The sequence below is a fragment of the Stegostoma tigrinum genome, chromosome 19 (genome assembly GCF_030684315.1).
Source record: "Stegostoma tigrinum isolate sSteTig4 chromosome 19, sSteTig4.hap1, whole genome shotgun sequence".
NCBI lineage: Eukaryota > Metazoa > Chordata > Chondrichthyes > Orectolobiformes > Stegostomatidae > Stegostoma > Stegostoma tigrinum.
Genome location: NC_081372.1, coordinates 7,809,346 through 7,822,142, shown reverse-complemented (window position 1 = coordinate 7,822,142; position 12,797 = coordinate 7,809,346). Strand labels below are relative to the sequence as shown.

Genomic DNA, 12,797 nt, shown 5'->3' with positions numbered 1-12,797 from the left:
GCGATGGAGAGAATCGATGCCCAAATGTCAGAAGTTGTTTGTTCCTCCCAAACATTGAACACCAGCCACATTATTTCTCATCTTGTAGCTAGATTATATCACTCCCTGCAGTCTCCTCACAGTCTGGCCAATAAAACACTGGCCTCGTAGGGTATGCGCAAATCCCAAGAGCGAATCGGAAGGAATTCTGAAAGAAATCTGTGTAATTTGTATTTCAATGAATGAATGCCCATTGTTTCTATTGTCATCCACCTTTGGGAGCCAAATCCATTATTTGCCTCATGAAAAAATAAATCAATGCAGTGATGTTTTTGCAGATTGATTTTAAGATTGTGCCCAACAAACATAGACTGAGTCTTCCAGTTCCACTGTTTTGAAAAAGGCAAAGCAGCTCATTGTGAACGACATTAAAAATAACCTTCAGACTTTAAATATCAGTCATATTTGTCCTCCCTCACCCCCTTCCATCTTTGTTTCAGGGAGAATGAGATTTATGTAATTGCTTTTCATTGTCCATACCTTCTGACCGCTCTATCATTCTGCTCACTGTCTTCTATTTCTTGTCATGTTTTGTATTCGTCAGATTGGTTCCATCTTGAATGTCGAAAGTTTTCAATTTATCAGAACCATGAAAGCTACATTTTTAGAAGTTTTACTTTTGGCTTTGGATTGCACCATCTAGACTTCTGCATGAAAATAAGTGAAGAACGTGAGAAGTGGCACAAATCACCTGAGCACAGGCAGGGTCGTCTGCTTACAGAGAGGCCCTGCATTTTGGCAGTGTCTTGTCTCACTGATAGTACAGTCACTTTACTCTGACCTGGGAATGCATTCAGTCACCAATTCAGATTTTTAAAAAACAGCACTTTTAGTGGCAAAATCAGTTGTAGTTCTCTCAGTCCAGTCAATCAACTTTCATGTTGAACCCTACAAATGTGGGTTTATTTTTTTTTTATAAAACGTACTGGTTTTTGCAACTTAAATTTTCTATCCCCATGTGTGACTCGATTATGTAAAATTTAGGAGACGAAGTTTAAAAACCAGTAATGGTTAATTTATGAATCCAGGAAATGACAGTGAATGGGAAGTACTTGTTCCTTTCTTAATTTCAAAAATATACTTTATTCATAAAAATATCTCTATATTCATAGTCACCAAATCAGTTCAGTTCTCTACAGTAACATGAAGAAACAAACAAACATTGAAGTTTTGCTGTATCCAGCAAACAAATCTAAGGCATTTCTGACTTGTACGAGACTTTATTTGCATACCGGGAGAGTCCCATAACTGAACAGAGCCCCATTTAACTTTGGCAGAGAGATCTGAGATGGTGGTCTTTCCCCATTGCCCCAAAGCCGCAAGCTTTACTGTATCCCTCAGCACATAATTCAGAACCTTGGAATGTGCCAGTCTACAACACTTGGTCGAGGTCAACTCTTTGCTGTGAAAGATTAAAATGTTTTAGGCAGACCAAAGAGCATCTTTCACTGAGTCGACAGTCCTTCAGGTACAGTTGATGCTTGTCTCACTGTGTGTCCCATGGAACAGACCGTAGAGCAGAGTCCTGTGTCACAGACCTGTTCGGGATGGACCTTGACAAAAACCACTGCATCTCACTCCAGACTTGCCTTGCAAAGGCACATTTATTCCCCTCCTTCCCTCAGCAGTCGCTTCCAGGGTAGTGTGCCATGGCATACAGACTGGGCATACATGAAGGATCTCACAGGGGGGTGCCCTTCTCAACACCAGTCCTGGTGCTTGTTGCAAAGCTCTGGTGATGAGGCATTATGCCAATTGACTTCGATGGTCTGCTCAGGCAACAACCCAACAGGACCTACTCTCTTCTTTTCCTGCAGGGGCTTGAGGATGCAATGTGCTGACTACTCCTGATTGACTTGTGTTCAAGGGTGTTTTGCTTTGCAAGTTTTTCCATAAAGAACAAATTATACAGGACAGTCCAACTACATGGAACATTCAGCGGCAACAAGGCCAGTCCTATCCTTTGCAACACTGGGGACAGGTAGACCCTCAGGATGTAGTGACACTTGGTGTTTGCGTGCCGAGGGTCTACACACAGCTTGATGCAGCCACACACAAAGGTGGCCATCGGGATGAGCGTGGGTATGTTCTTCCTCCCCCCGAGTCTTGTTCATGGTGTCCCTCGAGACGTAGTCCATCTTAGACCTCCAGATAAAGTGGAAAATGACTCCTGCACCATGTACAACAATAGAGAGAGTGCCTCATAATTGATAACCGGGTTTTTAATCTATAATAGAGAGGGACCGATGTTCCCAAAGGGCCAGTTTCTGCTTTGCCTTGACACTATGCTCCTCCCAAGGCATTTGAATGGAAAATGCTTGTTCCATGTCAGCTCCAAAACAAATGGAGGCAAGTTGGTAACCACAGTATTGCCTAAACTCTCACGCCAGTTGGTTCAACATTCTTTACTGTGGTGGTGTAAGTTTAGTGGGATATAACACAGCAGTTAAACATGTGAGAAATGGATTAATGAATCAAAGGTAACCTGCCTGGAGTAAATGTTAGAATATGTTAAAATGGAATATTCCTCTTGATTCTGACTAGCTTCAAAATCTCCCCACCCCCAACCTGTCCATCCATCTTCTCTCTCATCTGTCCGCTCCTCCCACCTCGCTGACCAATCCCCACCACCACCTACCTTTCCCAGCCCAAACTCCCCTCCTGTTTATTTCAGAGCCCCCTACCCCTCCCCCATTTCTGAGGAAGGATCCCAAACTGAAACATCATCTTTCCTACTCCTCTAATGCTGCCCAGCCTGCTGTGTTCCTCCAGCTCCGCACTGTGTTATCCATTTGTACCAACACTTTGCATCCTGTTAGCCAGACAGTCTTCCATCCATGTCATTTTGCTACTCCTACACCATGAGCTTTTACCTTCCACAGTAACGTTTGACGTGGCAACTTATTAAATGTCTTTGAGAAACCTAAGTACAGGGCATTCACGAGTTCCCTTTTATATGCAGCCCATGTTACCTCCTGCAAGAACCCCCCCCCAGACTGGTTAAACGTGATTCCCTTTGACAAAACCATGCTGACACTGCATGATTACATTGAACTGAGCCAAATGCCCTGCTGTAACTTCTTTAATAATAGCTTCTAATATCTTCACTATGACAGATGTTAAGTGAGCTGCCTGCAGTTTCCTTCTTTCTGACACCACTTTTTAAATAAAGGAGTTAGGTTTGCCAACTCCAAATCTGTTTTTGATCTGATTTCTCTGGGCCCTCTCAGCCAGCTGATCTTTACACTTCTGTTGAGAATGGACCGGTTGCAGTTTCAGTGTCGCTGACTGCAGTGCTGCTTGATGCTGGAAATAGGTAGAATAACACCTGCTGTTGTTGTACAACTGTCACAGTTCCTATTTGGTTAAAGCTGCGGGAGACCCCTGAAATTTCCAGTGATAGGATCTTGCTGTCAACAGACCCGCTGTCCAAGAATCAGGTAAAAAGAGCCCTAGGAATAACAATATTAATAGCTACAGTCCTAGGCCAGTCTGGAATGAATCCTATTTGGCAATCACGGGATTGGATGTATGACTTGAGGAGAGAGGTATTGATGCCAAAAGGAGCGTTTTCTTTCCCCCTAGGATGTGAGGTGCACTGATTGCCCAGGATGTTATTCATGTTGAAACATTTAAGTGTTTGTGCAGCTGCACTCATCCAGGCAAGGAGAGTATTTCATCCTGACTTTGTGCCCTGTGGAAGGTGGAATAGCTTCGGAGAATCAGGAGCTGAGTCATTTGCTGCAGAGTGTTGAGAGATTGCCGCATCGGTGGAGGTGCCTTAATGTCTGTGTCCAAGTGCTCCAGATGTTTAAAAATCCCAAGGTGGCTTTTGGAAAGGAGCAAGATTCTAGAGTTATCGGAGATAACAAGGTGTAGAGCTGGATGAACACAGCAGGCCAAGCAGCATCTTAGGAGCAAGAAAGCTGACGTTTCGGGCCTAGACCTTTCTGATGAAGGGCCTAGGCCCGAAACATCAGCTTTCCTGCTCCTAAGTTGCTGCTTGGCTTGCTGTGTTCATCCAGCTCCACACCTTATCATCTCGGATTCTCCAGCATCTGCAGTTCCTGTTTTCTGTGAAATTATTCTGGAGTTTATTCCTTTCTCAAACAGCGCTGTTAAAAACAGATCAACTGATCTTTCAACTCCTTGATATTTGTGGAATTTTGTGAGCTCTCAATGCTGCCATCATTTGAGTTCCTCTTTTTTACACCATCTGCTGTGCCTTCATATTCAGCTAGCTCAGTTGGCTGGACAGCTGGTTTGCAATGCAGCATGACACCAAGGTTAAGACACCACTCATCTCTCTCTTATGATGGCCTTTTGAGTGGGAGACTTGATCTTTATATTCTTTTTATAGTATGCAAGCCAGAACCGTTTAGAGTATACCAAACGTGGCCTTATCAAAGTTCATTAAGGGTCAAACATAACTTTTCTACCTCATATCCAGCCGTCTGGAAATGAGCCCCAGTAATTCGTGTACATGGCCTTATTAACCTACATAGTGACATTCAGACTTGTACTGTGCCCCCATCACTCTGATCTGGCCATTCACCACCCCAGTTAAATAATTATTGTCCAAGCAGATGTTCTTTCTTAGTCTGAGGAGCATAGTGTATCACCACATGCATTTTCCTATTCACTCACATGACATGGGTGTTGCTGGCTGGGCCAGCATTATTTCCTATCCCTAGTCGCCCCTTGAGAAGGTGGTGGTGAGCTGCCTTCTTGAACTGCTGCAGTCCACCTGCTATGGGTTGACCCACAGTGCTATTGGGAAGGGAATTCCAGGATTTTGACCAAGCGACAGTGAAGGAATGGCGATGTATTTCCATGTCAGGATGGTGGTGTTCCAGTGTATCTGCTGCCCTTATCCCCTTCTGGATGGAAGTGATCCTGGATTTGAAGGGTGCTGTCTCAGGATCTTTGGTGAATTTCCGCAGAGCACCTTGTAGATTGTAGCAGCAGTGTGTACTGAGTGTCACTGGTGGAGGGAGTAGATGTGGTTCCAGCCAAGTGGGCTGCTTTTTCTGGATGGTGTTGAGCTTATTGATTGTTGTTGGAGCTGCACCCATCCAGGCAAGTGGGGAGTGTTCCATCTCTGTGCCATAAATGGTTGACAGACTTTGGGGAATCAGAAAGTGAATTACTGGCTGCAGTTTTCCCACCTTCTGACCTGATCTTGTAGCCATGTTGTTTATGTGAAGAGTCCTCTTGAGTTTCAGGTCAGTGGTAACCCCAAGAATGTTGATAGTGGGAAAATCAGTGATGTCAAGAGGTAGATTGCTTCTGATTGGAGATGGTCATAGTCTGGGATTTGTGTGGTGTGAATGTCACTTGCCTCTTGTCAGCCCAAGCCTGGATATTGTCCAGATCTTGTTGAATTTTAACAAAAGACTGATTCAGTATCTGAGCAGCCTGGAATGATGCTAGACGTTGTACAACCATTGACAAACATCCCTATTTCTGATCTTATAATGGAGGGAAGATCATTGATGAAGCAGCTGAAGTTGGTTGGGCCTAGGACACTACCTCGAAGATCCTGCAGAGGTGTCCTGGAGCAGAGATGATTGACCTCCAACAACCACAACCATCTTCCCGTGTGTCAGGTGTTACTCCAATCACCGGAGCATTTGCCCCCCAATACCCATTGATTCCAGTTTTGCTCGAGCTCCTTGATGTCACACACGGTTGAATTCAGCCTTGATGTCAAGGCCTGTCACTCTCACCTCACTTCTGGAATTTAGCTCTTTTGTCCATGTTTGAACCAAGGCTGGAATGAGGTCAGGAGCTGAGTGGCCCTGGCAGAACGCAAGCTGTGCATCGCTGAGCAGGTGCTGCTTGATAGCACTGTTACTGACACCTTTCATCATTTTACTGATGCTCGAGAGTAGACTGATGGGGCGGTAATTGGCCGGGTTGGATTTGTGCTGCTTTTTGTGCACAGGGCACACTTGGGCAATTTTCTATATTGTCGGATAGAACTTGGCTGTGGAAATGGGAAGATCTGGAGCATATGTCTTTAGCACTATTGCTGCAGCATCGACAGGGCCCCACAGCCTTTTCAGTCTCCAATGTCTCCAATTGTTTCTTGATATCATGAATTGAATTTGTACACAGTATGGAAATATAACTCAAAGTTAAAACTATGCATGGTCCTGCTGCTATAAAATGCAAGCTTACAAATAATATACTTGAACCTTCTTCCTAAGTGAACCTAACAATTTATTTTCAAATCCTAAAATGTTCAATCATTTCACCAGTTAACAGTCTATATTCCAATAAAGCCAGGTTAATTTATGCATTCTCGCCTGATCGTATATTCCTTTAACTTCAGCTGTCAGTCTGGTGAATCAACTCTGGTGTTGATATAAGGCCAGCATATATATTCTAATCTGTGATGTACGTAGTATTCCTGAAGTGGTAAAATGACCTATTTACAGAATTGTGGCCAAGCGTTCTCCACTATTATACTCAATCTGCCTAATTATAAAGGCTGTCTGAAATTGATGGTAAGCATATCGCAAGATACTTTGATTCTGATAGTGAGGAAAGATTGTTTTGAAACTGAGAATTTGAAATAAAGATGACTCAGGTCAGAGAATTGTAAGAGATACGTGACAGCAGAATAGGCGCAAAATAGCCTTGAACTCCCCTCAGTACTGTGTCCTCCTTATTTCTGTAATCATCTTCTTTCCAAAATTTGTTCGGTCTTCCATCTCAAGGCTGCCCTCTTTTAGTCGCTTCATTAGCAGCCGTGCCTTCAACTACCTTGACTGTAAACACTGGAATTCCTTTCTGTATCACCTCTCTATCTACCTTGGTTTCTCCTTTTCAGGTGCTTCTTAAAAACCAGTCTCTTTGACTAAGCTTTTAGTTAACCCCCCCAACCCCCCGCCAGACATCGCCTTAAGTAGTTCAGTGTCAGAGTTTTGTTTGATGATGCTCCCGTGAAGCATTCTGGATCATTTTATTATGTTAAGGATGCTATGTAAATTTAAATTCTGTTGACTCAATCTCAAAGAAAATAAGGCAGTTTTCAGTGTATCTTTGTGTACGTCAATTATCCATAATCTCAACTGGACAAATTGGAGTTAGAGAAATATCTGTTTGAAACACTCATCGTAAAATATGTTTAAGAATTGAAAGAACTACAGATGCTGTATATCAGAAACAAAAGCAGAAGTTGCTCAAAGCTCAGCAGGTCTGGCAGCATCTGTGGAGAGAAATCAGAGTTCATGTTTCAGGTCAGGTGACCCTTCCTCAGAACTGATCACCGGACCTGAAACATTAACTCTGATTCCTCTCCACAGATGCTGCCAGACCTGCTGAGCTTTTCCAGCAATTTCCATTTCAAGATGTTATTCTGGAAAAGGTCAAAAAGCAAATGCTTTTGGGTGTTCTCCCATGCCTCCCGATATTAGAACTATTTTGTGAATGTGCATACAAATTCTTCTCTGTTGTAGGATAAGAATGTCAACTGCTGTCTTGACCCCTGCTTGTTTTTCCCCTCTTGGAGGAAGAAAATCTTCACTCAGGGCTCCAGGTACCAAATGTGGATCAGAACATCAGCCACAGCTTTGTCCTGTAGGTTACCTGGCACCTTGATATGAAAGAAGAAAAAAATCCTGAAGTACTGACGGCGAGCTAAAGTGAAAGCAACCACCATGTGGGTTGTCGCTAACAGTTGTTCAGTTCTGCTTGTGACCACAGGAAATGTTCAAGTTGTGACTGACGCAGTAAATTCTTCAGACAAATTTCCTTTCGTAAACAAAAACTTCTGTGGTGTTGGGATGTGTAATCAGGGCCAGTAATCTCTCTCATTTGAAATCAGGAAATGGACAATTAACTGAGCTCCTGTTTTCAGCTCATTTTCTCTTCAAACATTCTGGGAAGTGGGTTGTGAAAGTAGTGTCGAGTCAGGTAAGGTCACAGCAAAATTAAGAAGCAATGCACTTGATGTCAATGTTTTCCATATCTGCCTTTGATACCCCATATTGTCAAGCATATTATTTTCTCTTTTCTGCAGTGTCAGTCAAAACAGAAACATGCTATTCAATAAACTAACTCCTCCTAATCTTAATCAAATGAGACTCATTCAGAGATTATTAAAGGGCTTGACAGGGTAAATGCTGAGATGATGTTTCCTCTCCTGGGAGAGTCGAGGTTCAGAGAGCATCGACTCCAAAATAAAGAGTAGCAAGTTAAAACAGAGATGAGGAATTTCTTCTCTGAGGGTTGAGTGTCTTTGGAACTCCTTGCCACAAAGACCTGTGGGGGCAGAGTCCATGTGGATATTTAAAATTGAGAATGACAGATCCTTGATCAGTTGAGGAATCAAGAGTTGTGGGAAAGGGGCAGAAAAGGGGACGAGCCATGGCCCTATTGAATGGCAGAGCAGGCTTCCAGGGCCAAATGGCCTACTCCTGTTGCTATTTTCTATGGTCTAGTCTTGGGGAAAAATCTTACGAACTGCTTCCATTAAGGTCATGCTAAGTTATGACAAGCCCAGTCTGAACGTTGTAATTTTGTGCTTTGGTCTATTCATTGGAAAATTGATTTAGTTTAGAACATCTCCTTCCACAGGGCAAAGGATTAGTGTAATTAGCAATTGTGTACAATGCAGAAATTGGGCATTTAGTCCAACAAGCTTCATTCCACCCCCGTCACATTGAACTCCATCAACATTACCTCCTCACCTTTCTCCCTTGTGTTTAATTAACATTCACATCAATGCTTCTCACCTTGACTATTCCTTGTAATAAATTCTACATTCTTACCACCTTCTCTATTTCCTATTTGATTTTATAATAGGGTCAATAGATTTAATAGCAATAACAAATGGGAAAACCTTATCATGATCTTTCATAGTATTTATTTATTCACCTCTAGAACACACAACTCCAGATTCTTCGATCCTTTATAGTAGGTATAAGCTCTCAGCTCTGATGGTAGTCTGTTGCTTTCATTTTTATTCATTTGAGGGACAAGTTGTTACCAAGAGGATAAGAAGTTTCAGCAGTGGGTTTTGCCTTGATTGATTTTTGTCTTATTTTTAATTCAGATTCAGTACCTGGACTCGCTCAATGGAGAGGACCTGCTGCTGACAGGAGAGATCAAATGGAGACCCCTGCTGGAGGACAACCCACAGAGCATTGTGAAGCCCATAGCCCCAGCGTACAATGACGAGGGGCTCTGAGCAAAGAGCAGTTGTCTAGATCTGCAGCAGTTGGGGCACAGAAGTGCTTGATGACAATCGTACATTTGAACAGGATAACTCAAACCCTCATACATCTGTGTTAAAAGCGTCGTCTTTATTCTTGAGTCTTTTTGTTTCCTCGCTCCATACCCTCGCTGTCACATTCTGTAAGGAACCCTGTCTTTGAGCTCCATTGGCCCTGGTGGAAGTATTCTCACAGCCTGTCAATTTCAAGTGAACCTACATAAAGGGTGACACCAAATTAGTTTTGGTTCCTTGTCTTGAAGAAGGATGTGGGCTCATTTCTGTGTTTTCTGTCAGGTTAACTGAAGGGATCTTCCATGTAGGCTTTGGGTGATGCTTGCAGTATTATGAAGACATTTGGCCAACACACAAGCTCTAGGCATCATGGCAGTCAGGCTTCAGAGACGGGATACCTCAGAGTTTCTGAAGACAGTCGTTTGTAGGTAAACCCAAATGAAATTGCCCTTGCTGTTAAACTTTTTCCATAAAATTGAACAACCAATCACGTTTTCCCCAATGGGTTTTTATTAAATGTAATGGGTCCAAGGTTCAAATGTATTGTAGAAATGTGTGCGTGAAAACATAACTTGAGGTGGACCCTGCTGGCATGCGCCAAGAGGCTGCGATATACAGAATGAAGCACTGGTACAACATACTCATGGGATTGTCCCATAGTTTGCGATTCTTCCTTGCACACCTACGGAACAAAGTCAAAAGTTGGGTGGGAACAAAACCACAATGTTTCAACAAGAATCAAACAGTCTCAGCAGTATTTTATTTCTAATACTGTGCCCTCTGATGTGTTTTTAATTTGTGGTACAGTGACTACAAGATCCTCGTTATAATGACTACTGAGATGACACTGTAAGCAACAGTAATCCAGCATTAACACTCCTTCCCTGATATCAGAGTGAATACATTTCAAAAGTACTCATTGGTTGTAAAGCACATTAGGGGCATTCTGAGATCATGAAAAATCGATAGAAATACATTCTCTGGGCACAATGGGCAGCCAGTGCCATTAAGCAAAGGAACTAAATACACATTTGGAAACTACATGAAACTAACCTCAAGCTTCATATTATAATTTAATCAAGTGTTCCAGTCTGTAGATTTTTCAGGCCTTGCCCTTGACAGGGTTCACAGTGCCCAAACACCTTTGTGTGCTTTACTGCAGTTTAACTGCTGTCTCTTGGTTGTTCATCCTTATTTCATCCTTGTGAAATGTCCTTTTTATTCTTGCAGTTTCGCAGCGTTTAACAATACTTTATCGATTTTCAATTCATAGAAATGGAAAAGTAACTCTCCATGAACTAAGAGTACAGGGTGCATTACCTCTTATGAAACTGAACCCAGAAGATGCGAAGGGTACAGGTTCTACCTCTGATGTGTGCTGAGTCAGTCTGTTGGCTATCTTCCTATATATTTAAAAAGGTATATATATATGCATAGATTCCTCTATCAAATGCTTTAAAACAGTTTAGTCAGGAAGATTGCAGTTCCTGGATTTCATTACAATTTGAAATTCTGTAATATTGCTGTTTTAAATTATGAGTTTACTGTTTCCACTTCTGAATTTATGTTGCAGTTTGAACCATACCCTGTGCTAATTAAAGTTGTAAACCTGCACTGTATTTTGTCGGTCTCTTCACTTCTCTCTACGCTGCTGCATTAAAGATTGAAGAAATCAAGTTTTTAAAAAAGCCCCCAGTAACCAGTTATGCTTTGGAAATTTCTGAGACTCAGATATGAACTCTGAAGCAATCATTTTTGAACATGATTTAACTCCTTATCCCCAACAATAGGTACTAACTGAGACTCAGTAGAATCCAGAGACTTGAGTGTATGATCAAGGCTGAGATTCCCAGTGCAGTACTGATACTGAGCGATAGTGTCAAGGGTGCCCTCTTTCTGATGAGACATTTAACCGCGCTGTTGTTGCCTACTGGGATGGAGATTGCCGTGGACCAGACCAGACCCCCTGAAAATACTTTAAGACCTGAACTTTTTGTTATTTTAAAGGTTGTGTTCCAGATATGATGCGACTGGTCAAACTACTCAACATTAAGCCAACTCAATTTATTTATTCACTCTGGTTAAAATCTAAAGAAAGGAAATTTAGAAATACGTAACTATTGGAAAACTTAGCTGAGTAAAAGATACAGTACCTATTACTAATTAACTGTTCCAATTTAGAACAAAGAAAATTACAGCATAAGGACAGGCCCTTCGGCCCTCCAAGCCTGTGCCGATCCAGACCTTCTATCTAAACCTGTTGCCTATTTTCCAAGGATCTGTATCCCTCTGCTTCCTACCTTTTCATGTATCCCTCTAGATGCATCTTAAATGATGCTATCATCCCCACCTCTACCACCTCCACTGGCAACGAGTTCCAGGCACCCACCACCCTCTGCATAAAGAACTTTCCACACATTTCTGCCTTAAACTTTTTCCCGCTCACCTTGAAATCGTGACCCCTGGTAATTCAGTCCCCCACCCTGGGGAAAAAGCTTCTTGCTATCCACCCTGTCAATACCGCTCGTGATTTTGTAGGCCTCAATCAGGTCCCCCCCTCAATCATTGTCTTTCTAATGTAAATAATCCTAATCTACTCAATCTCTCTTCATAGCTAGCACCGTCCATACCAGGCAACATCCTGGTGAACCTCCTCTGCACCCTCTCCAAAGCATCCACATCCTTTTGGTAATGTGGCGACCAGAACTGCACACAGTACTCCAAATGTGGCCAAACCAAAGTCCTATACAACTGCAACATGACATGCCAACTCTTGAACTCAGTGCCCTGTCGGATGAATGAAAGCATGCCATATGCCTACTTGACCACTCTATTGACCTGCGTTGCCACCTTCAGGGTACAATGGACCTGAACACCCAGATCTCTCTCTTTATCGATTTTCCCCAGGACTTTTTCATTTTCCATATTGTTCGCTCTTGAATTGGATCATCCAAAATGCATCACCTCGCATTTGCCTGGATTGAACTCCATCTGCCATTTCTCTGCCCAACTCTCCAGTCTATCTATATTCTGCTGCATTCTCCAATAGTCCCCTTCACTATCTGCTACTCCACCAATCTTAGTACCATCTACAAACTTGTTAATCAGACCATACATGCCGTCCTCCAGATCATTTATGTATATCACAGTGGTCCCAACACAGATTCCTGTGGAACATCACTGGTCACAGTTCTCCATTTTGAGAAACTCCCTCCCACTACAACACTCTGTCTCCTGTTGCCTAGCCAATTCTCTAGCCATCCAGCTAGTACACCCTGGACCCCATGTGACTTCGCTTTCTCCATCAGTCTACCATGGGGAGCCTGATCAAACACCTTACTGAAGTCCATTGTATGACATCTACAGCCCTTCCCTCATCTATCAACTTTGTCATGTCCTCAAAGAATTCTATCAACTTGGTAAGACATGACCTTCCCTACACAAAACCATGCTGTTTATCAATAATAAGCCCATTTTCTTCCAAATGTAAATAGATCCTATCCCTCAGTATCTTCTCCAG

At 42.6% G+C, this 12,797-nt stretch overlaps 1 protein-coding gene across 2 annotated transcripts in view; it reads left to right on the top strand.

Annotated features, from left to right (window-relative positions):
• LOC125461474 (ubiquinol-cytochrome-c reductase complex assembly factor 1) overlaps positions 1 to 10,891 on the top strand; it is a 127,904-nt gene extending 117,013 nt beyond the window's left edge. For both annotated transcript variants that reach the window (XM_048550298.1, XM_048550300.2), the window contains one exon: positions 9,104 to 10,891. In XM_048550298.1, coding sequence (XP_048406255.1) covers positions 9,104 to 9,238 — 135 coding nt within the window. In that variant the 3' untranslated portion in view covers positions 9,239 to 10,891. The remainder of the gene's footprint in view (positions 1 to 9,103) is intronic.
• The last annotated feature ends 1,906 nt before the right edge of the window (positions 10,892 to 12,797 follow it).